This window comes from Neofelis nebulosa, chromosome 3, assembly GCF_028018385.1.
Source record: "Neofelis nebulosa isolate mNeoNeb1 chromosome 3, mNeoNeb1.pri, whole genome shotgun sequence".
Lineage (NCBI taxonomy): Eukaryota > Metazoa > Chordata > Mammalia > Carnivora > Felidae > Neofelis > Neofelis nebulosa.
This window is the reverse complement of record NC_080784.1, coordinates 7,835,680-7,858,305: the sequence shown is the minus strand read 5'-3', so window position 1 is coordinate 7,858,305 and position 22,626 is coordinate 7,835,680. Positions and strand designations below refer to the sequence as shown.

General features: G+C 42.7%; 1 protein-coding gene and 2 long non-coding RNA genes across 9 annotated transcripts in view; 1 reads left to right on the top strand and 2 right to left on the bottom strand.

Annotated features, from left to right (window-relative positions):
- Positions 1-13,302, top strand: part of LOC131506355 (zinc finger protein 705A-like) — a 31,892-nt gene extending 18,590 nt beyond the window's left edge. For 3 of the 7 annotated variants that reach the window (XM_058719893.1, XM_058719895.1, XM_058719894.1), the window contains exons 4-8: positions 7,982-8,067; positions 9,886-10,012; positions 10,735-10,830; positions 11,296-11,378; positions 11,820-13,302. In XM_058719893.1, the coding sequence (XP_058575876.1) occupies positions 8,056-8,067; positions 9,886-10,012; positions 10,735-10,830; positions 11,296-11,378; positions 11,820-12,467 (966 nt within the window). In that variant the 5' untranslated portion in view covers positions 7,982-8,055 and the 3' untranslated portion in view covers positions 12,468-13,302. Of the gene's footprint in view, positions 1-3,702; positions 5,547-7,361; positions 7,399-7,981; positions 8,068-9,885; positions 10,013-10,734; positions 10,831-11,295; positions 11,379-11,819 lie in introns of those variants that run through there. The other 4 variants (XM_058719897.1, XM_058719898.1, XM_058719896.1 and 1 more) reach the window with 4 other exon arrangements.
- Positions 1,037-7,750, bottom strand: LOC131506356 (uncharacterized). Its single transcript, XR_009258889.1, has 2 exons — positions 5,653-7,750; positions 1,037-2,687 (listed from the first exon to the last, which is right to left on the bottom strand). It is a non-coding gene; the product is annotated as an uncharacterized LOC131506356 (long non-coding RNA).
- Positions 7,782-11,891, bottom strand: LOC131506357 (uncharacterized). Its single transcript, XR_009258890.1, has 3 exons — positions 11,799-11,891; positions 8,409-10,932; positions 7,782-8,367 (listed from the first exon to the last, which is right to left on the bottom strand). It is a non-coding gene; the product is annotated as an uncharacterized LOC131506357 (long non-coding RNA).
- Positions 13,303-22,626: the final 9,324 nt, after the last annotated feature.

Below are 22,626 nucleotides of genomic sequence, written 5' to 3'. Positions count from 1 at the left end.
ATCAAGGAAATTTGCTTTTCACAGAAATAACAGGCACAAAAGAAAAGTATAAATGCTGATGTATGTTTTAAAACAATTTTACGAAACCAAATTTAAAAGTTGTATTTTTATTGAGCTCTCTAGAGAATGTTCAAGCATTTATATGTACTTGTCCGTAGCAAATGCTTTCTGGATGAAAAGTCATCGCTATATAATAATATTTTACTTAAATCTTTCTGTATCTAAAAACAAAGCCCAAGAATTTCCATGGTAAAACACTTAGGAGAATCTGCTGTTTACCCAGCATTCGCTCTACAGCTGTCCCAGATAGAACTGCCTCATCATATGCACACAGGCACCTGCACAGACTACGGATATGGGGGTCTCCAGTTTAATACTGCAGTCTGGCAGGACTGTCTACAGACATGGACGGCAGATAATTCATCAGCCGGTGCCTAAGTGAGATACCTCCCCCCATCTCCCAGCCACTTTCTGAGGACCAGTTGGACACCAGCCCTGGGCCAGCCCTGTGGATCCCAGGAAGACCTTCGACCTTAAGTCTCTTCAGCTATTTCTTGTGGAGGTTGATACTGAAGTCAGTTTGCAAACCAAGCTGTGAATTAGAGGAGGAAAAAACCCCCACAAATTCCCCAAAGAGGACTTGCCATCAGCGCAGAGGGGGGTTATCCCACTGGGACGTAAAACCCCAGGATCCTGAGCCTGCGCTCTGGAGTGGAGCTTTCGTCGTCCATAAATTAGTCCCATCCCTTTGCGTTTCGTTTGAAGGCTAAAAGTGTTGTTTCTGGTAGAAGGGCGGAAGGCGAGAATAGTGCCGCCAAAGCACTAAGGTTTAGTCCTGTGTTGATAGATCTAAAACAGAAGGCTTTGTTTATATGAATTGTTCTCTCACTACTTTTAACATGCATCATCTCTCTCCATATCCCAAACAGTTTATGGGGACCCGGGGACAATAATGAGCCAAGCCAAGTGTTTTTGCTGTCTTCAGCTCACACAGCTCTGAGAAGAAGACAGTCAAGGTGGCAGTTGCAGGGAGGTGTCCTAAATGCCCTCCTGGGATAATGGGGAGGTTTGGCACCAACATTAGACTGAATGTTCAGGGAAGGGGATCCCATCTCCCAAAGGGGTATGATATGTAATCAGATTCTTAAAGGGGAAGTTCAAGAATGCCAAGTGGGGGATGGGAAGGAAGTTCTAGTAAAAGGGCTGTGCACGGGTGAGACAGTAAAGCCAGCTGGCCTGTGGCCCATGAATGAGACAAGTGCCTGTGAGGCAGATGATTTCAGTTCAACCAGGGATGAGTGAGTGATGAATCTGGCCGTGTCTTATGGTGACCTGAATCCGTATTAAGAATCTGTCTTTAGCTTATTGGCCACTGTGTCACATTTTCAGGGTTCTACTCCTACATCAGGATCCCTGGTGTACTTGTCAAAATGCAGACTCCCAGTGTCCACCCCAGACCAAAGGGAAGACTGTGACTGGTGTTAAGTCAGGAGCCCCATAAGTTTGGTGCTCATGTTGGGCTATTGTCTTCCTCACTGCTGCACTGTGGCTATTTAATTTTTTTTAATTGTGCTCAGAAAGTGCTATCATGGCATTGTCAGCACTTTGTGGAATATAAGGTAGCTTGTTTCTTTACTGCTTCCTCTGTGTTAACAGTTTGCTGTTATTTACTGGGCTCTATGTCTATAGAAGATCAGTCTATCTGGAAGACCATGAAAAAAGACAAATACACGTGGGAGACGCCAGATGTAAAAACATGGGCTCAGGGAGCTGTGGAGAGTGGTTCACATTTGGATCCAAAACCCTCCGCGCCACGTACTCCTGCCTACTTAGCTGCAGCTGGCCTTTGCTGCTCCCGATACAAGTAATTACAGCAGTGACTCAGTGTGAAAACGTTACACTCATTAACCCATTTTTACCTCTCAATAGTCCTAGGAGGGAGTAAAGGCCATCTCAATTTAACCATCACCCAGCATGTGGGGGAGCCTGGCTGGGGCCCCAGCGGGCTGAGACCAGAGCCTTGGCCCTTGACCTCTGAACAGTTTGGCTCCAGCAGGACCTGGTTCGACGTTCTTTTGGCCTTAGGACACTAGCTTTTGATGGTGATGATAATGCCAGTGATACTGATGACAAGGATGAAAATGACAATTTTTTCTAAATCAAATGCTTGTATTTAAAATGTATACTGAATGATTTTTCTTCAAAAACAATCTGTTCTTTTGGATCTCGAGATTTCCGTGTATCTTAAGATATGTCCTACTTCTTTGAAACTTATTTTCAAAAACAAAGCACATCCTATTTATAGTAAAATAAGTAATGAAGCTACGTTATTTATTCTAGAAAGCCTTAATACTTTGAAGCTTGTAGGGTTTTACAGTTGTTAGGCATCAATCAACTAAATCTGATGAAGAGACCTATGCTGATTTGTTTTTCTATTTCCTGACAGTAAAATATATACACTCGGTAGCCAAATATATATTTTAAGCTCAAATGTTTCATTTATCTGGAGTCACCAGGATGCTCACAGCCTGAGAGATGTCACATGACGAGTCCTCTTGAAAATAAAGAGCAGCATACAGCTCTCGCATTAGCTTCTCTCCAGTGTTGCCTGTAACAACCCAAATCCACAAGATGGATGAAGATTGCTTTTGAGACCTTTAGAAGGATGACGAATTAAACTATATAATCTGTTGGTGAAACAGACAACTATATCAGTGAAACACAACAGGGAGCCCAGAAGTATACCCACACAAATACAGTCAACTGATATTTGACAAAGAAATATAATGGAGAAAAAAAGCATTTTCAACAGTGAGAGGGCAGGTAATAATTGAAATTCATATACCAAAAAAAAAAAAAAATCTAGACACAGACATTATACTCCTAAAAAATTATCTCAAAATATATAACATCTAAATATAAAACACAAGACTATACAACTCCCAAAGGAAAAAAATCAAGGTGACCTTGAGTTTGGCAATGACATTTTGGCTACAACATCAAAGGCATGATCCATGAAAGAACTGATAAGTTGAACTTGATTAAATACTTCTGCTTCAATACTGAAGAAAATGAGAAGACAGAGCCACAAACTGGGAGAAAATATTTGCAAAACACATATCTGATAAAGGACTTAACCATAATATAAGATATTCCTAAAACTCAACAATAAGAAAATGACCAACTCCATTCAAAAACTGGCAAAAGTGGGGTGGCTCAGTCGGTTAAGCATCCAATTTCAGCTCAGTTCATGCTCTCGCGGCTCTTGAGTTTGAGTCCCATATCAGGCTCTATGCTGACAGCTCAGATCCTGGAGCTGCTTCAGATTCTGTGTCTCTCTCTCTGACCCTCCCCCCCAGTTGCTCTCTGTCTCTCTCTCTCTCTCTCAAAATAAATAAACGTTAAAAAAGGGGGGGGGGATCAAAAGATCTGAACAGCCATCTCACCAAAGAAGATAGAAAATAAGCATATGAAAGTATGTTCAACATCATGTCATTAGGGAAATACAAATTAAATAAAAATGAGAGTACCACTGCATGGCATTAGAATTCTAGGGGAAAAATCCAAAATACCAACACCACCAAATGCTGGTAAAGATACACAGCAACAGGAACTCTCCTTCATTGCTGGTAGGAATGCAAACTGGTACAGCTGCTTTGGAAGATAGTGGGAGGTTTTTTTTTTTTACAAAACTAAACAGACTCTTACCATGTGATCCAGCAGTCATGTTTCTTGTTTATCCAAATGAGTTGGAATATGTAGGTCCACACAAAAACCTACACGTGGTTGTTTTAGAACAGCTTTATTTGTAATTGCCAAAACTTGGAAGGAACCAAGTTCCTTCCTTCAGTAGGTGATGGATAACCGTAGTATAGCCAAACTGTAGAAATTATTCAGTGGTAAAAAGAAATGAGCTTTTAAGCCAGTGAAAATGGAGGAGGTTTAAATGCCTGTTACTAAGTAAAAGAAACCAATCTGAAAAAGACATACTGTATGATCCCAACTATATGACATTCTGGAAAAGGTAAAACTATGAAGACAGTAAAACAATCATTGGTGGCCAGGGATTGGGTGGTGGGCAGGGATGAATAGGCAGAGTACAGGATTTTTAGGCCAGTGAAAATCTTCTGATGATACTGTAACAGTGGATACATGTCATTGTATGTTTTTCAAAACCAGTAGAATTTACAACACCAAGCGTGAACGCTAGTATAAAACTAAGGACTTTGGGTGATAATGATGTATCACTGTAGGTTCATGAATTGTGACAAATGTAGCACTCTGGTGGTATATTGATAGTGGGGAAGGCCGTTCTTTTGTGGGGACAGGAGGTATATGGGAACTGTCTGTATCTTATGCTCAGTTTGCAGTGAACCTAACATGAGTCTAAAAAGTATTGTTAGAAACAAAAAAAAGCATCATCTTTTTTTCCTTAACTGCATCTATATGATTTACCTAATTAGAAAAAAAAGGCATGCCTCAATTAGATTTATATTGACTGTCATCCAGACTGGCCAGGGTATGTCTTTTGGTTTACGTTACTGATGACATTGTCAACTGCTTATAAAGACGGATCACCATCGAAAGAGTGATCTGTCTAGAACTAGAAAGAAACTCTGAGGGTCTTTGTGTGGTGGCTGCATCCTCAAAGAGTTGGCTTTGTTAGCTTTTCCATCTGTTTGGGTCTGGGGAAGTATTGGAGAGAATTTATACCAGAAAAGACTGACTCCTGTATTTCAGAGAGGAATTTATAATCAGAAAATGATGGTTTATCTGACCACAGGCATTTGGGGGGAGGTTTCCTTACTGTGGGCATAGAATTTCTCTGTTTTCATAATTCAGATGTAACGATCAGAGGGGACTTGCCTAACTCTACCATTCATAGGTGCGTTTTTCCGCATTTAGACCATCGAGAGGACAGCATAAGTAAGTAAATATATAACAACAAATTTCATGAGGGACCTGAAAGGGCAGTAGTTCTGTTTAAGTCAAGGCGGAGGGCAAGGGAGAGGCTTACTCTGGTTGGAGTTTAGTGAAAGTGTCTCTGTATAATTGAGATGCAGACTGAAACTGGAGGAGGAGGAGTATGGGGCAGGACGTTCGTGGATGGAGGTGGAAATGAAGAATGACACCAGTGGCCAGTTTAGAAATAATAGCAGTGTGTTCGTCGGATGGATGAAGGCATTTACAATACCAACACTCAGATGGAGCCATTAGCTAAGATTCAGACAGAGGAGGAATACATTTGATGTTTCGAGCGGTGGAGTTACTGTCCTGGGAAATATTTCATTTTAGGTGTATGTACGTTTGCAGGCAGAGGTGATCATTCAGAAATGGAATCCAGACAAGAAATTGGTTACTTTCAATTTAGGGACAGCAACAGAAAAAATGTGGAGCAGTTGAAGAAATGCGTGAGCCTACCAGGACATGGTATAAAAGGAGAGCAGGAGCTCACGTGAAGTCTCGAGACATTCTGACAGGATTGAGGAATTCTTTGCAGAGGACATGGGAGAAGGACCGATTGTAGAGGAGACTTAAAGTGTCGGGTAACGGCAGCAAGATGTTCGGAAAAGGAGGTCAGGGTTTAACTCCTCCTCATTTCCACCTAAGGATTTATTTATGGAGACAGTGATATTAACAACGTGTACTTACAAAGTAATCATTGGTGGTCTTTGTAAGTCGGAGGGAGGGGACGACGTGAGTGAGGGACACCAGCACTTCCGGTTCGGCTCTGAAGGGAGGATGGAAGGCCAGGGGCTGGAGAGAAAATCCGTCCAGAGGAGATTTTTGCTTCAAGTTACGAGAGAGATAATGAGCGTCAATGAGGAGATAGGTGATTGTGGAGAGATGGACATGTTTTGGGGAAAGGAGAGTTCATAATATAGTTCTGAACAAAACAGGAGAAAGGAATTCAGTTGGACACACTGGACTTAGAGGCAACAGGACTTCAATTTGATAGAAAAAAATAACCAGTGGACATGAATGTAGGACTTGTGGGGAAAACTGAGGCAGAATGTCACTGTATGTAAATTCATCTCTGTTATAGGTTGAATTTTGTGTTCCCAAAAGTCAAATGTTGAAGTCCCAACCCTAAGAATGTATTTGGAGATTGGGCCTCACAAGTGGTAACTAAGGGAAAATGAGGTCAGTGGGGTGGGCTCAGAGTCCGTTTGACTGGTGTCTTTGCAGGAAGAGGGACTGATGTCACCGATGTGTGGCAAGCAAGAGTGTGGAGACACAGGGAGAGAACAGCTGTGAGCACACTGGGTGGGGAGGCCTTGGTCTCGTGCAGCGGCCAGATTCATGAGAAAATACACTTCTGTTGTTTAAGCCCCTCGGTTGGTGGTACTGTGTTACAGCAGCCTGAGCAAACTAACACAGTATTGTAGTAGGGAAGAATCATGTCTTTTGAAAGGGGAGAACGTGTAGATTGAAGAGCCTGCAGATTTGAAGTATTTATGGAGTGTGGAAGAATGATTCACTTCTCCAAGGTAGAGATGCCAGACACGTTGGAAAAGCCCTAGGAGTGGTGGTGCTGGTGTTAGGCAGGGATCGGCTTCTTTGCCACGTGAGTCACATTTGGCCACAGAAAAGGCAGGTGCACGGAAGTCACCTGCTGTCGGTTCCCGCGCACACAGACCTGAGTGTGGGGTGTGTTTCTTGAAAAAGTAGGAAGAGGACGTTGTAGTAACAGCGGAGGGCTTCTCATTAAGTCAGAACTGACATGATTTTCCAGGTTAAACCCAGGCATGGGGTGTGATTCTTAAGGATTGAGCATGGGAGACAGGCAGAACAAGATTAAAATACAGAAAGTGTTTTGAACCTCTTCTCTTCGGGTTTTTTGTTAAATTAGTAAATCAATTAAAATCACCAGTTTATTGTGAGGATTAAATAAGTGGATCATGTAAATATCCAGAGTCACATTTGATACAAATTTCCTTTTTTTCCCTCTTTTTCTGGACCTCAGGTACAAATGGGTGAGTTATCCTATTTTTGCTTATGACACATTGTCGTCATTTTCCCATGAAATACATTTAATTATTATTGGTATTTTAGGGGAGAATTTACAGTTTATAAATGGCTTTCTCTGTCTTTCACACACATTTGTGTATATATGTAAATGTGCATGTACGTATACGTGTATGTGGTGTGTGTGATGCAGGATAGTGCAGCTAATGAAGATTCATACAGAATCGGATTTCAAGGCCTTGTGCTACCACTTAGCTAAAATAATCAAAGAGTAGCTAGATATCCTCCTGAACCCCAGCCATTCCAAGTTACCTAAGTGTCCTTGACCTGGAGGGTTGGGACAGTACATAACAGGAACGCTCTGACTCCTATACTCCTCCTTTCTGATGCAGGGGAGCAGAATGAGTGCCATTGATCTCTCCAAATGGAGTAAGTCCTTGAATTGAGTAATCCTATCATAAAACAAACTTAGTTTTTTGACATCCACATCTGGGAGGGGCAGATCGCAGAGGTGGAGTTGAGGGAGAGCAGAAAGGCAGTGTGGCTCCAGAAGGTTGCCATGGATGCTGGACAACCACTGCTTGTGTAGGAGAATAAGGAAATCTGAGAAAGTCGAGTATTTACCTCCAGATGGAAATCAGACTCGACGTGTGGCCAAAGTCCAGGATCCCCACGCTCTGGAGTCACAGAGGGAACTGAAGAACTCTGGATGCCGTGGGCCGATTGCCATATACACTCAATACTTTCGGTGGTCTTATCCTGAGACATCTATATTTGTATGTTTGTTTTTTTTTTTTGGTTTTTTTTGTTTTTTTAGCAACTGTAGTCAGTCTTCTTAACTTTAGACCACGGGAGAGGAGGCGAGTCCTCTGCATTTCTTGTAGAGTGCGCTGCAGGTTGGTGGGGCTGGGTGGGGAGTGTCACATCCAGGTGAAGGTTTAGGGCTTCATGACAGTTTAGACTGGACATTATGTGCAGGACTGCATCTCATGGCTTCTTTCTCCGTCCTCAGCTTTGCCTGCTTAGTGCTTGGACTGCCAGTGAGCGAGGACCCAGAGAAAGACACCTGCACCTGGGTTATTGACAATGCAGCCACTGGTGAGTGGGGATCAACTCTTTCCTCTTATACCCTTGTGCCATCTGACGGGCGGGATTTTCCCATTGGCACAGATATTCCAGGTGCAGTCAGGAAGTATTCAGGGATTCGAGCTCCAGTGAAATTTCCCCAGGACTCTGGGATGGTTCTAATGGGTCAGGAACTCCTCAGTAACTAATAACCTTTCCACCTCACACTAGTTTACTCTCGCCTCCATTAAGCTTATGTATTTACAGAAAAGAAGAAAGAAGTTTTCTTTCTCTAACTTAGTCCATATCCTTACCGGGAAAGGATTCCTTTCTCTAACTTAGTTCATATCCTTACCGGGAAATGATTCACTCACTAATCACGCTGTTGGCTATAATGGTCCTTTGTAAAGGGTTGTGATGAAGAGATGAGCCAGGAGGGCAACACTGTAGTCCAGTAGGGAGGTGGGTTCTGACAGTCCAGTGTTACAGGTCCTGGTTGGGGTCTTTGGGTGTGAAAGGAGCACGAGAAAAGTTTAGGCCAGAAAAGGCATGAAGAGTCACTCATTCTGTCCAGTTTTAAAGTTTTGATAGAGTGTATTTGTACTTTTGGAAACTTCTTAAAAAGAGAACTAACTTTTCACTATCATTCATGTTCCCAGTCACACATTTTGCCTTACTGTAATTAATTAACCTTTTAAGAAAATATTTCTTAGCTGCAATTAGTGTATAGAGAGTATTATTTCCATAACTGTGGCTATATACTCAGGACAAGGGAGTAGAGTACAATTTAAGATCCTGCAGAAACTTTTTAAGAATTAAATAAACCAAAACCAGTCAAGAGACTTCTGTTATCCTTTAGCAGAAGGACCAGATAGGAGACGGTGATAACTGGTGTCTGAGGTCCCAGAGAAGATTGGGATTGGGAGTCCTCATGGCACAGAACCGGTCAGGCCAGGACTGTCCCCCAGCACAGCCGTCTCAGAGGTCCCTGGCTTTGCTGCTGAGCCTTCTGACCTTGTCCTTTATTATGAATATCTGCGTCCCATAGAGATGAGCGAGACGACACTATTTTTACCAAGTTATTTATGAAACCTGTTCATTTTTGAAGAATGCTAGAGACGGTTTCAAGGTTCTTGGGACAATGTAAGGAGTAACAGGCAAATGGCTTACATTTAATACACGTTTACTTAGATAGGAAGAACTTCCATACATTAGTTTATCAGATCTTCCAGTACTTGTAACAGTTTATTAAATGTTTACCTATGGGAATGGCGTCATGGTTTAAAGAGACAAGTCACGGTTATTGTTTGCCTTACAGTGAGTTGGTCAAGTTACTTGAAATTACCAGAAAGTGAGTTTTAGTTATTAATTTTCAAGTGCCAGTTTTATAATCACATATCAGAAACCATCATTACCAGTTTTTATTTTAGACTTTGTCTTTATTTTATGTATTTACTTTTGTAAGTAGGCTTCACACCCAGTGTGGGGCTTGAACTCACAATCCAGAGGTCAAGAGTCACCTGCTTTACTGACTGAGCCAGCCAGGAGCCCCTAGAAATACCAGTTGTTGTTGTTTTTTTTAAAGTTCCAGGTAATATTATGTCACACTTCACGTGATACCCCCTTATAAAGAAGTTTTATTGCTTCAGACTGGATGTATCTCTGTGATGAATCTGAAAGGCAGCTGCCAATTCGGTAGTGAGAATGAGCTGACGGAACCCCACGTTCAGTTTGATCTTTCGACACACCCGGCGCCTCCACCCCCTTCCTCAGAGCTGTCAGTTCAACCCTCCTACTCTGGATGCCTGTTGGGAGTGCTCGGTCTAAACCGGAATATCCATGATGTTTCAGGAATCAGTGACATTTGAAGATGTAGCTGTAGACTTCACCCAGGAAGAGTGGGCCCTACTGGATGCATCCCAGCGAAAGCTGTTCAGAGATGTGATGCTGGAAAACATACGTCATCTGGTCTCCCTGGGTGAGTCTGCCAGTACGTATGTGTGTATCTGTACGTATGTATACGTATACAGATGGGTGGGTCGGGAGGTAGTCAGTCCGTCCGTCCACAGGGATCTGGAATAGCTTCGACATACCCACTCCACACTCTTCCCTGAATCTTTCATAGACCTTCCTTGAAAAATAAGTTATTTCTTTGTATTTTGCTCCATCTAGTTTGTCACCCCACTAGAATGTAATCTTAGCCACAATTTAATGTCTTTGTTGCTACTCAGTCTCTAACACAAAGAAAACTGGGAACTCAGTATTTCTGAATGTAGAAATAAGCTGATTAAACATTTTCTAAATAATTATTCTGCTCTAGTCACTGTGGCAAGAGTTGAAAGCAGACTAATGAAAACAATAGAACTTGGTTATTCTTGTAGAGCTTATGTTTATTGGTGTCTGTTTGAAAATAATATTCAACCCACTCTGGAGATATTCAGTGTGTAATGCAGACTGACTGACTGGCGTTCTTTGAGCTTTGGGCACAGACATCAGCATCCAGAGGTCTTCACTGTTGTGAACACACTGTCTGGATGTCAGTGTTCTTTTCTATCCAAGTTGTGCCTGGGGTGAACTTCAGTGTTGTCCTTGTCCTTCCTCAGTAGCCTGTCCTGGACTTGATAATTACTAGCTTCGGGGAAGGAGAGGACTTTTATCAGCACAGAATTCAAAATCCATGTACCTTTTTTCAATGACCAGGGTACCAACATTGCCAGTCAGATGTGATTTTCCAGCTGGAGCAGGGAGAAGAGCTGTGGGCTGAAGGAAGCGGATCTCTCCAAAGCCAGGGTCCAGGTGAGCCGCAGGGACCTGTGCTTAGTAGGCGATGTGCCTACTCAGTAGGGAGCATGTTCCTGGAAATGCCGGCTGAAGGTCTTGTCCAGTGAGGGATGCTTCCTAAAATGCGAGGAAGGACACTGGGGCAGAATTCTTCAGTTACCATTATTCCTCTCATGTGACAGGCACGGTTCATGTTTCCTCCTGCCACTGTCTTTTTTTGGCTTTAGGGAGAGCATATTCATGTACTTATCACAGTTAAATTTTCACGCAGTAACTCACACTGCCTACCCAACTTCTCTCCCTTAGAATTTTTTTATAATTCAATTTGAAATCTTCACTTGCCAATTACTTAGTATTCCTGGAGTATTCCATCCCTTGATTTATTTGCCCCCATCCTAATCCCATGGGTCTTGGTGCTTTTCAACATTTTCATTCCCCTAATGCCATTCGAAATATTTGTGTTTTTTTCAATTGTTTTAGGTGGGGAAAGTGCCCTTAAAGAACAAGACATGATAGCCCCACAGCGTATCAGCAGCAAGGACACATCTACGGTCACACCAGAGGTGAGTTCCAGGGGTAGTCACCCAGCTCACTCAAAGACCTGGAAATAGGATGTTAGTAATTGAGCACAATAGCCTAATTTACATTAAATTGGGATTAAGCCTTTTGTTTTTGAGCAAAAGGTTTAATGAATCTGAGCTCAAATCCAAAACCTGAGATCTTTAAGAAAAAGTTTTTAAACATTGATCAAAAGTTCATAAACACTGATCATATGCCTAGTCTTTGAAACATGTTAAGGTCTCTAAAATCAGGTAATAAGCTCTGCGGTTGGGATGCTACAAAAGGGAAAATCTTCATGTATGCAGGGGAATAACCTATCATGTGTATGCAAGTAATACTGAATTTTGATTGGAGACCATCACTGAACGATTTCTATTCCTATAGAGAAGGGAACGTATGGACACAGGCAAAGCTTTACCAACCTTCCACCTCTTTCCCCAAAGCAGAAGTCTCCTTCACCAGAGGATCCCTTTGAATGCAGTGACTTGGAAGAAGATTTCACTCGCAGCTTCATGGTGACTCGGCGTCTGTTGACTCCCACAGAAAAGACCCCCTGTGTCAGTAAACAGTGTCAAAAATCCGCTAGTGAGTCGTACCTTAATCAACACAAGCACCTTCACACTAGAGGTAGATCATGTGAGTGCCATCTGTGTGGGAAAGCCTTTAGCAATTGCTCCAGCCTGAGGAGACACGAGATGACGCACACCGGAGAGAAGCCCTACGAATGCCGTCTCTGTGGGAATGCCTTCATTCAAAGCTCTGACCTTAGAAAACACAATCTGACTCACACTGGAGAGAAACCGTACGAGTGTCACCTGTGTGGGAAAGCCTTCAGCCAGTCCTCCAACCTCAGACAGCACGAGAGAACACACACGGGGGAGCAACCGTACGAATGCCACCTGTGTGGGAAAGCCTTCAGTAAATGCTCTGCCCTCAGACGGCACGAGAGAACGCACACTGGGGAGAAACCGTACGAGTGCCACCTCTGTGGGAAAGCCTTCAGTCAGTGTTCCGCCCTGAGACGACACGAGGGCACCCACAACGGAGAGAAAATTAGGAATGCCTTCGGCAAATGTCCTGACCTCACATGACCCGCGTGGCACGACTGTCACGAAGGCGGGCGCCACGTCCACCACAGCAGTTAACACTGAAACGCGCCACAGGACTCGCACGTCGTTCGGTCTCATTCGTCGGACTCACGCAAACTTCTCTGGGAGAAATCCACCGTGTGCCGTCCACGCGGCAAGACCTTCGGTCAGTGCTCCGACCACAGGCGACACGAGCGCACTCACCCTGTAAATGCGAGGAAGGGACAGGTTTGCAGCCACGGCTCTCAGCCTCGGCACCTCCGCACGGGAGAAGCCCGAGGTCGGTAATCACCGTGCACGCCGCTCAGCGGGCACCAGGCCTGCGCCCAAGAAAGCTCATGAGGTCTGAGTAGACGCTCGCCCCAGATGGAAGAGGAGGAACGCTCTTGAGGAACACCAAAAGTCACACCGCGGTGAAGACTTACAGGAACCCTTTGGCTCACAGAGAAGCCCCGTGGCGCATGTGAGGACACAGACCCTACAGAGCAGTGTCACCAGCAGAGGAGAATCCAGTGGTCACTCCCTTCTTAGCCAACGTTAAAGTTCTTACCCTGAGGAGACATCAGTCGTGAAACCAAAGCGGAGGTAACTTCAGCTAGATTTCACATCAGAAAAATAAGTCGGGGGACAAAAACCTCTAAAAGAGACTTTTGACGTAGAATTTAGCAAATAGTTCAGGATTTTGAGAAAATATTCATGGGGAAAATGTGGCATGTAAGTGCAGAATAGTAAGGTGATCCGGAATACTGAATGCAGAAGTTTGTAAGAAATTAAATTTTTTCAATAGATTATTACTTGTAAATATTTAAACAATAAACCCTGTTGTTGAAAGATCTAATGTTGGTGAAGTTCTAGTTTTCTCTGCGCGGTTGTAAACAGGGGCTCGAGCCTGCGCTCCTCGGTACGTGGGTGAGACTCAGCAGGACTCCATGTCTCCCCCTTTCTCCAGCAGTTTTTTTCACACAGATCAGGTCCACTCTTTCCAACGTGTCACCGTCAGCTGCCTCTGGTGGCACACAGTAGGGACACTCGGCCTGGCCCGGCAGGACCCTACTGGACATTAGTGTAAGCTGCAGGGTTGTCTCCTGCCTGTGCCCCTAGGTGACCACATGGGGCCAGGGAAACAGGCAGTGGTCTTTCCAGACCAATGACATTCCTTGGAGTTTTTCCACAAAGCTTCTTTGGGGGTAGGAGTTCAACCCACACCCATACCTAACATCTGCTCAAGTGAGTCCTGAGTTATGTGCCTACCTGCGCTCCAGAGCTTTGGCCGTGTACCCCCAAACAGTCCTGCAAAGAAAACTAGTACCATAAAATCCCCCAACCTGTCAGACATCACAGAAGACTTTGGCATACATGTAACGTACTCTTCTCCAAACAAAATGAAAGTTCTCACAGGGGCCGTCTCCCCAGCTTTGGTCCCAGGCCCTGGAAATGCTCTGCCCTTCAACAAACCCTAATACTGGACCTAAACCTCAAGGGGGGATGTTCTCTTCCCAAGCTGCCACAATCCTAAAATCTTAGCCTGGGACCAATTAAATGAGCACATCTCTGGGTGGAACTGATCGTTAAAAAAATTTTTTTTGAGAGACAGGGAGAGAGGCAGCATGAGCAGGGGAAGAGCAGAGAGAGAGGGAGGGAGACACAGAATCCAAAGCAGGCTCCAGGCTCCAGGCTCCGGGCTGTCAGAATAGAACCTGATGCGGGGCTCAAACTCACAAACCATGAGATCGTGACTTGAGCCAAAGTCAGACGCCCAACCAGTGGAGCCACCTGGGCACCCCAGATCATTTTTAAAAATTATCCACCAGTGATTTTACCCTGCAGCCAGGGTGAGTCATGTGCGAGGACAATAAGCAGTCAATGTCCAACATCTTGGCACCCAGGCTGGAGAGGCAGGTCTGTGATCAGGCAGGGACACAGGGAGGTATGAAGGGGACAAATTAGTGATTAGAAATTCAGACCCTGGAGACAAACCTCATGGGTTTTAATTTCCACTGTCACAGCCAGTGAGATCTTGTTACTGAACCTTTCTGTGACTCATCAGTTCTAAGGCAGAATTAACCTTACTGCTTTCATCTTCAGACTTACTGAAAAGACTAAGAACTCGGTTCTACATACACCAAGTTGTTATTACAGGTAATAGGTACTTTGTATTTGCCAGGAACATTGCATAAGCAGAGATGTGAATTTACCCCTCTGCCCTATTTTTATATTGAAAGATTTCATAACCATTCTTAAAAATATAAACAGGTTGTATTATATTTCATCTGTTTATAACAATATGTACCTTATCCCCATGCTACAGTTGATTTTAGTTATAATCCTGAGCCCCAACTAAATTTGAGACCATTTCTGGTGGCTTGGCTGGGAATCACACACCCTCTGCCCCAGCGTGTCTCCAGGAAGGAAGGGATCCGTCCTGGTGCCTCCTGGGGGTGGGGCCTGTGCTAGAGTTGGGACCCCTAAGATTGATGCACACACCCCCTTCTGAGAGGATCTCATGTTCCGAGGGGCTTTATCTCCACCGACCTATGGATGGAAGTGTGCTGGGCCGCGGTACTGAGATCAAGGGACTTCAGGGCAGATAAAGGAAAATCCATGACTGCAAGGTGATGGAGTGACACAACTAGCTTTGTCTGGGTGGCACGTTGACAACTTGCTGTAAGGGGAAGTCCCTCACAAGTTGACTCATTCCAGAGGAAAACCGTGTGGGGCCACCACCCAGAAGGGGAAGCTGGCAACAGAGCTCTGGGCGGGGTGGGGGAAGAGCCATCTTCGCGTCCAGATGAAGTCTCATTCGCACACAGGGAGTCCCCGGGTCACATCTACGGGGGCTAGCAGCGCTGAGAGGATTGGACGGTCCACGGTTTACCTTTATGGCTAGTGGCTAGCAGGTGCAATGTCAGTATGCACAGCACGCAGGCTCTGAATGGTTAAAAATCTGCTAATCCGAGCTGTTTACAACAATTGGGTGTAAAAATGCGAGTTTGGCACTGGTGGGTTTTTAAGCTCATGGGCCTGGTCTGCTGCAAAGAAATAAAAAATACGGAGACCATCTTTGGCTCATTTATAAATGAGGTGATAATTTCAACTGATTTTTCTTCGTGTTCACTGGTTATTTCTTTTGCCTGCTCAAATCCAGGGTTGGAGCCTTTTGTCATTGTACTCTTCGGAATTGTGCTCTTCAGCTCCAGAACTTCTATTTGATTCCGTCCTATAACTTCTGTCTCGTTATTGAAACTCCCAACTTGGTGAAATGACGTTCTGGTTTCCTTCAATCCTTTGAGCCTCACGGAGACACCTGTTCTGAAGCTTCTGTCCAGCACGTGCACGGTCTATGCTTCCTCAGAGACCGCATCTGTCCGATCTTCTTTTCCCGAGGGTGGGGTATACCTTCTGATTTCTTCACATGACTCATAATTTTATGCTGAATACTGGATATTTTTAATATTAGAAGCTGTCCTCAGAAATCAGATTCTCCTACCGTCCCAGGGTCTGTTGTTACTATGCTTGTTCAGTGATTTTCTCAACTCTTTGTAACGGCTGTTCGGCATGTGTGGCCCTGAAGTCTGTTCCGTCAGCTCAGGGGTCACCTCGTGACTTGAGACCGATCTCCTTCAACAACTGCAGCCAAAACACCCCGGTGCAGCGCCAGTCACGGCAGACTGACTCTGTAGGCGCTCTCCTCCAGGGCTTGGGCAGGACGTCGGCCCTGTCCCACCCTTCCCTGCACCTGCTCCAGTGTTGACGGTGGACTCGCGTGGTGCCCTCACACGTTTTCCCAGCACGTGTCCAACCGCAGGCATCAGCGTGGCCTTCAGATGCCTCGGCGCTCGGCAGGCTTATCTCCCAGCGTCCTCCCTCAGGGGCTCCCTGGTCTGCCTGCCTCCCGCCCCTGTGCTCAATCCCTGCAAGTGCAGCTAGTAGATTTCATTGAGATGCTCTTGACATTGCCAGCCAGGAGGGCCCTTCAGCCCCCAGAAAGTTCTAAGGCCGTCGCAAAAGGAGAGCCCGTCCCTCCTGGAGCCCCCAGACGGGTCCAAACGCACAACTACGATTCCCTGAGAACGACGTTTGCGTTGCCCTGGCACCAGAAGGCTGCTTCGGGAACGTGGGCCACTCACGGCTGCCACAAAGCTGGGGAGTGTGGCAAAGTAGGTGGGCAAGTTAGAACATCACACTGCTGTTTTACTGAAATCAAATAGCTTTTGTTCTTCATGAAGCATCCCCCCAATTATTTGAACTATCAATAGCTCATTCTCCAACTTAATTTTGCAATTTTTGTTTTCCTAGTCCAGTTCTGTTTCCCCTGGCATTTGAAGATTTTAACTTACCTCTACTCTCTAAAAAATCTTACTAACATTAGGTAAATATGTAGAAGGAATGCTATCTGTTGTGTCCAAATTCCGAATAACCAACAATTTATCCTCAAGGATTCAGTTTCATTTTATTACTTCCTGAAGACCCCAACTAACTGCCTTGTGTTTAGAGACAACACACATCATCATGGTATAACATATTTAAATACCCCTACCTTTATTTTCTAGACACACTACAACATAAAAAGTTATTAGCATGCATTTCTCTGCGGAAAGCTTAATCTATGGCCTATAAGAAAGAATTATGGGAAATACCCTGCTGCCGCAGTTTTGGATTTTTGTTTTTTGTTTTCCCAGGACAAAAATTTAGTAGAACCCTAAACCTACTCCATACTTTAGTTACCTCCATTTCCAAAAGTAGAATACAAACTCCCAGAGGAACTTAACATTGTTTTCTCCTGGTATATTTTACTAACACCCAGCAGGAGAACTCAATTCAAGACTCAGAGCTTTGGCAAGGCTGTTTTCCACATTACACAAATATTCTTGTGGTTAATACGTTTCAAACACTGCTCACATGTCACTTCATAAAACCGGTCTTAATTCTATCAGCCCAAGTTAGGTCCTGGACCCTGAGACCTTTCACAATACTTGGCTTTCATGTCTCTAGTACAGGTTTTATTTCAGTGTATCACTTCTCTGGAGAATTCTCCTTGAGTGTTCATTTATTCATCAAAACCGTGTACATGAAACATACCAGGCACTGGTCTGAGAGCTCAGGATGCAGAGATGAACACAGAATTATTTCTGACTTCAGAGTCTGGTGGGTGTTATATCCAGATCTTAGCTTGAGAAGCAGCAGTACAAGGCAGAGGTTACAGGAACAGATTTAGAACCAGACATTGTCTGAAGACCACGTCTACCATTTAGGAGCTGTGGGGCTTTGAGTAAATCATTTAACCATTTACTAATTGTGGATAATATTTCATAGGCTCTTTTGAGAACAGAATGAGTTAAATCATGTAACGCATTTACAAACATGGCTGGTCTAGAAGAACTCCATGAATATATATTTTTAAAAATTGAGATGTTTCCTTGGAAAGCTTTCTTCAATGTCTCCACATTGTTCAAAATACCATGCTAATACCATGCTAAAGCAACACATTATGCTAATTATAAATTTCTATGCAACTAATCACTGTAGTATGGTATTCTGAACATACACATTTGATACATGTCACTAATTTGATCGATGCCATTAATCTGTGAAGGAAGCACCCTGACTGCATTTGGCTTGATCCCCCATCTTGTGTGTTTGTCAAGTAGTCTTCAAACCCATGAGAACATCCCACCTGCTCACCAATTTCACACACAAAAAATGGGGACCTTTTGTTTGTACACTATTTAAAAAGACTACCCTACTTAAATGCACAGAATAAATTTTGCATACAAATAATGAGCTGAGCAGAGCACAGATCTCCCATAACCATGGGGTGTAGGGAGACAGGGTGGTAACAGCTTCCACCCTTGCATACACTTGCCAGAGTTGCTCTGTTGTCATGGCTCATGCCAGGTACGCTTTTATATCAAAATCATCTTTCATTAACTTCTTCATAATAAGATCATTTCCAGCTTTTCTTTCATATCAGTAAAGTCAATAAACTATTTTGACTGTTGATATTTTATGATTATGCGAACATACCTTATAATCTAGTATATTGTTCATAATGAATGACTCCTGTTGCAGAATGGAAAAGCATGAAATGCATTTTGCTTCCTGTGTCCTTTTTTTAAATATCTTTTTAATGTTTATTTTTGAGAGAGAGAGAGAGAGAGAGAGAGAGAGAGAGAGAGACAGTGTGAGTGGAGGAGGGGCAGAATCGGAAGCAGGCTCCAGGCTCTGAGCTGGCAGCACAGAGCCTGAGGCGGGGCTCCAACCCACGCACTTTGAGATCATGACCTGAGCTGAAGTCGGACACTCAACTGACTGAGTCACCCAGGTGCCCGTGCTTCATATGTTCTTAACAGTATTTGAGGCCTACTGTGATTTCCTCATTAGAAATTCCATTTGAATTTTGTTAAACATAACAGGCAAATCTTTTGTGATCATTAACTACGTTAGCTATAACAACTTAATAGTAGCTTGTAAGGCCAACTATAGTTACAACCATTTCTAGGGTTGGGCCTCCAATAACACTATGAGGTATTTCTTTCCCCCCTAAAAATAACAGCATCTGAAAGCTTTTACAAAATAGTCTGACATTTTTACTTTTTGTTACTCTGCAAACCACCATCTACGAAACTCAGATGAAATGTTTTTAAAACTCTCCTGTTTGGGTAAGCACTACGAAAAGCTATCAGATCTTCATGGTGCTACATTCTGTTTACACTCTTACAAACCTTAACAAGTTTCTCTTAGTTGGATAGATTTGACTGTGCTAAAAGTGTGCTTGGAAACACAGAAGAACAAGAATCCTTTGGAGTAAGGAAGCCAATTACAATGAATCAAATCACCATTAGAAGTGCTTGAAATCAGCCTTTGGAAATGTTGAGACAAGATATGACAGAGAATTTTAAAATCTGAATGCTGACCCTCTTAGAAAAGCTATTTTTAGAGAGTAAGACACATAAACTCAACTATACCAGAACCACACACACACACACACACACACACAAAAAAACATATGCAATACACAATCATATATTAGTTCTATTTACCCATCTATGTCAAAATTCTTCCAAATTAAAAACATAGATAATATGACTAGTACACTGTCAATTACGAGTTATTAATAGTAGGAATAATCAAATATGTAAGTAAGTGTTAGAAAATTATAATGGAGTTTTTAATAAACTTTTAATTTTGGGATAGATTGTATTCAGAATAAATTTACAGAAAATTTGCAAAAATATAAAGATATTTCCCATATACCTAAGACCCAGTTCCCTCTCTTATCATCTTGTACCACTATGCCATTTTTGACTCAATTTATGAATTAATATGTCACCAACTAAAGTCGATACGTCATTCCGACTTCTGTAGGTTTATCTTTACTGTTCAGACTCCCATCTAGTATACCACATCATATTTATTCATCATGTCTCCTTAGGATCCTCTTGGCTATGACATTTTCTTAGATTTTGGTTTTTGATGACTTTGACAGTCTTTAGAACTACCATTCAGGTTTATCTGATTTTTTCCCCCCATGATTAGAATGTCTGTGGTTTTTGGTATTGAGAGGAAGATAACAGAGGTAAATAGCCATTTTCATTACTTCTTTATCAAGGCTCTATGCTTTCAAAATGACTTAATAGTGCTGTCAGATTTCTCCACTGTGAATTTACTTGTTTTCCCATCCTTACTATTCATACTCTTTGGAAGGAAGTCACTGTATACAGCCCACATTTAAGGAGTGGGGAGTTATGTTCCACCTCCTTGAAGAACAAAGTTATAAATCAGTTACTTTTTTGCTCTTGGTATGAGTACTATCTATTCTTTCCCATTCATGTATACACATCAATTCATATCTACAGATTTTATACTTTGAATCAGAATTCAATTCTACTTTATTTTGTTGTCCAAAGTATTTCAACTTTGGCATTAGGAGATCTTTAATTCGGCTCTTGTTTTCCTTTGGCTTAACCTCATCTTTATTTTTTGTTTTATTAACTAACTTCCTTTTTAGAAACTCAAGGTTCTTCAGGATTGTCTGTACATTTCCTGCCCAGTCCTAATATCAGCCATTTCTCTGAGGAGCCCTGGTTCATCCTATTGGAGACCAGTATTAAACCCAGGTTCTAGAGCTAAATGTGCTTGTTGCTACGGAGTGCCATTGCTTCTTGACCCTCTCAGTGGACAGTGCAAGGAACTGTGTGTGTGCACGCGCTAACCTACGAATATACACCCAACTATAAATATTGTTTATGAAAGTCATCTATATCTGTGCTAAGCTAAGCACTAGTTCATAGTGATGTATCCAACATGGATTATTCTAACCTCCTTTCCATGCTTATCTCTAACTTCCTACCCTAAAAGTGAGGTACCTGGCCCCTGCTATCCGCCATCCTTTTTTAATTGTTAAATTCCAGTTCATGTGTATAGTGGTTTCAGAATTGTTAACTAGTACCTCCCTGGGAAAGAACTTTATCAAGTTGAGTACACTGTTTATGTAACAATTCCTTTTGGTTTTGGTCTTACAGATTCCACTCATTCCAAGTTACTTAGGCCAGCCCCATCCTTCCTCCACCTACAGTTTCTTTGTTTCATACTTTTTAGCAAATTCATTCTGTAACATTCTTATTCCATTTTGGGATTAAGCTAGTTCCCAAAGGATTATTTTCAAATTTAAACTCATTAAGATTCACCATTTTTGCTGTAAAATCTTAAGGGATTTGACAAATGCATAGGGGCAGGTAACCACCATTAAAGAGTCATTTAGAATGTTTCACTTATTCAATCTTCTCCTTTCACAGATCCCGGGAATCTACTCATCTATTTAGCATTTCTATAGTTTTGCATCTTCTCCAAGATCATAGAGATAATACAGTATGTGTCCTTTTCAGACTGGCTTCTTCTACTGAGAAATATGCATGTAACCTTCATCCATGTCTTCATGTGGCTTCATACTTCATTGTTTTTTCATCACTGGATACTATTCCATTTCACGGTTGTACGTTTTGGTTATATATTCACCCACTGAAGGACGTGTCGGCTCCTTCCAGTTTGGGGCCATCATGATAAAGTTGCTATAAATATTGGTGTGCTGTTATGGTGTGGGTATAAGTTTTCAGTCCAGATGGATAAATATCTAGAAATACAATTATTATGAGACGAGACCATGTTTGCATTGTAAGAAACCTGCCAGAATGTCTTCTAAAGTATCTGTGTCACATTCCTTCCCACCACAGGTCCTCGTGGTTCCTCATGGTGGTCAGCAGAATGTTTTGTGAATTTTTCTAAATTTTAGCATCATCTTAATGTGCAGTAGTAAGTGGTAACTCACTTAATTTGCTTTTCCCTAAAAGTGAGTGGTGTTGAGGATGTTTCTGTATATTAACTTGCTATCTAAGTTCTGTATTGGTATCTCTCCTCAGAACTCTACTCATTTTTACTTTTTTTTTAATTTTCTTCTTTTTAGGTGTTATGAGTCTTTACCATATTTTCCATACAAATCCTTTCTTCTGGTATCTGTTATGCAAAGATCTCCTTGTCTGCAGAAGCCTTTCCATTCTCTTAGCAGAATCTTCTGCAGAGTAACATTATAATTTTGATGAAACTCGCCATTATCGATGTTTCTCTTTCATGGATCATGCTTTTGGTGTTGTATACAAAAACTTACCTCTATGCCCAAGTTCAAGCAGGTATTTTCTTTGTCCAGAATTTTTTAAGTTTGCATTTTGCTTTTAAGTTTATGTAAGTTCTAGCGTGTGGTAGGTTTTCTGTTCATTTCTCCACGCGGCCGAACAGTTGCTGCAGTTGTTACGGAAAAGAATCCACCCCACCCCCCCTCCCGCTGTACCGCTGTGCTCACAAGGCCAAGCTCCGGTGACTATGGGTCTATTTTCAGGCCCTCAATTCTGTTCCATTTACCTATGGGTCTGTTCTGTCGCCAATGTCATTCTCTGATCGCGATGGCCCTTTGGGTTAATTTTTGGAATGAGCCGAAGGGGGTGAGGAATCTTCGACTTTCTCTAAGTGTGCAAGCTATTCTAACGTTGGAAACGGTTTTAAAAATCTACAACTTACCGGGATTCTGATTCAGATGGCATTGAATCTACTGACAAATTTGGGGAGATGTGTCATGTTAACAATACTGAATTTGCCTATCATGAACATGATT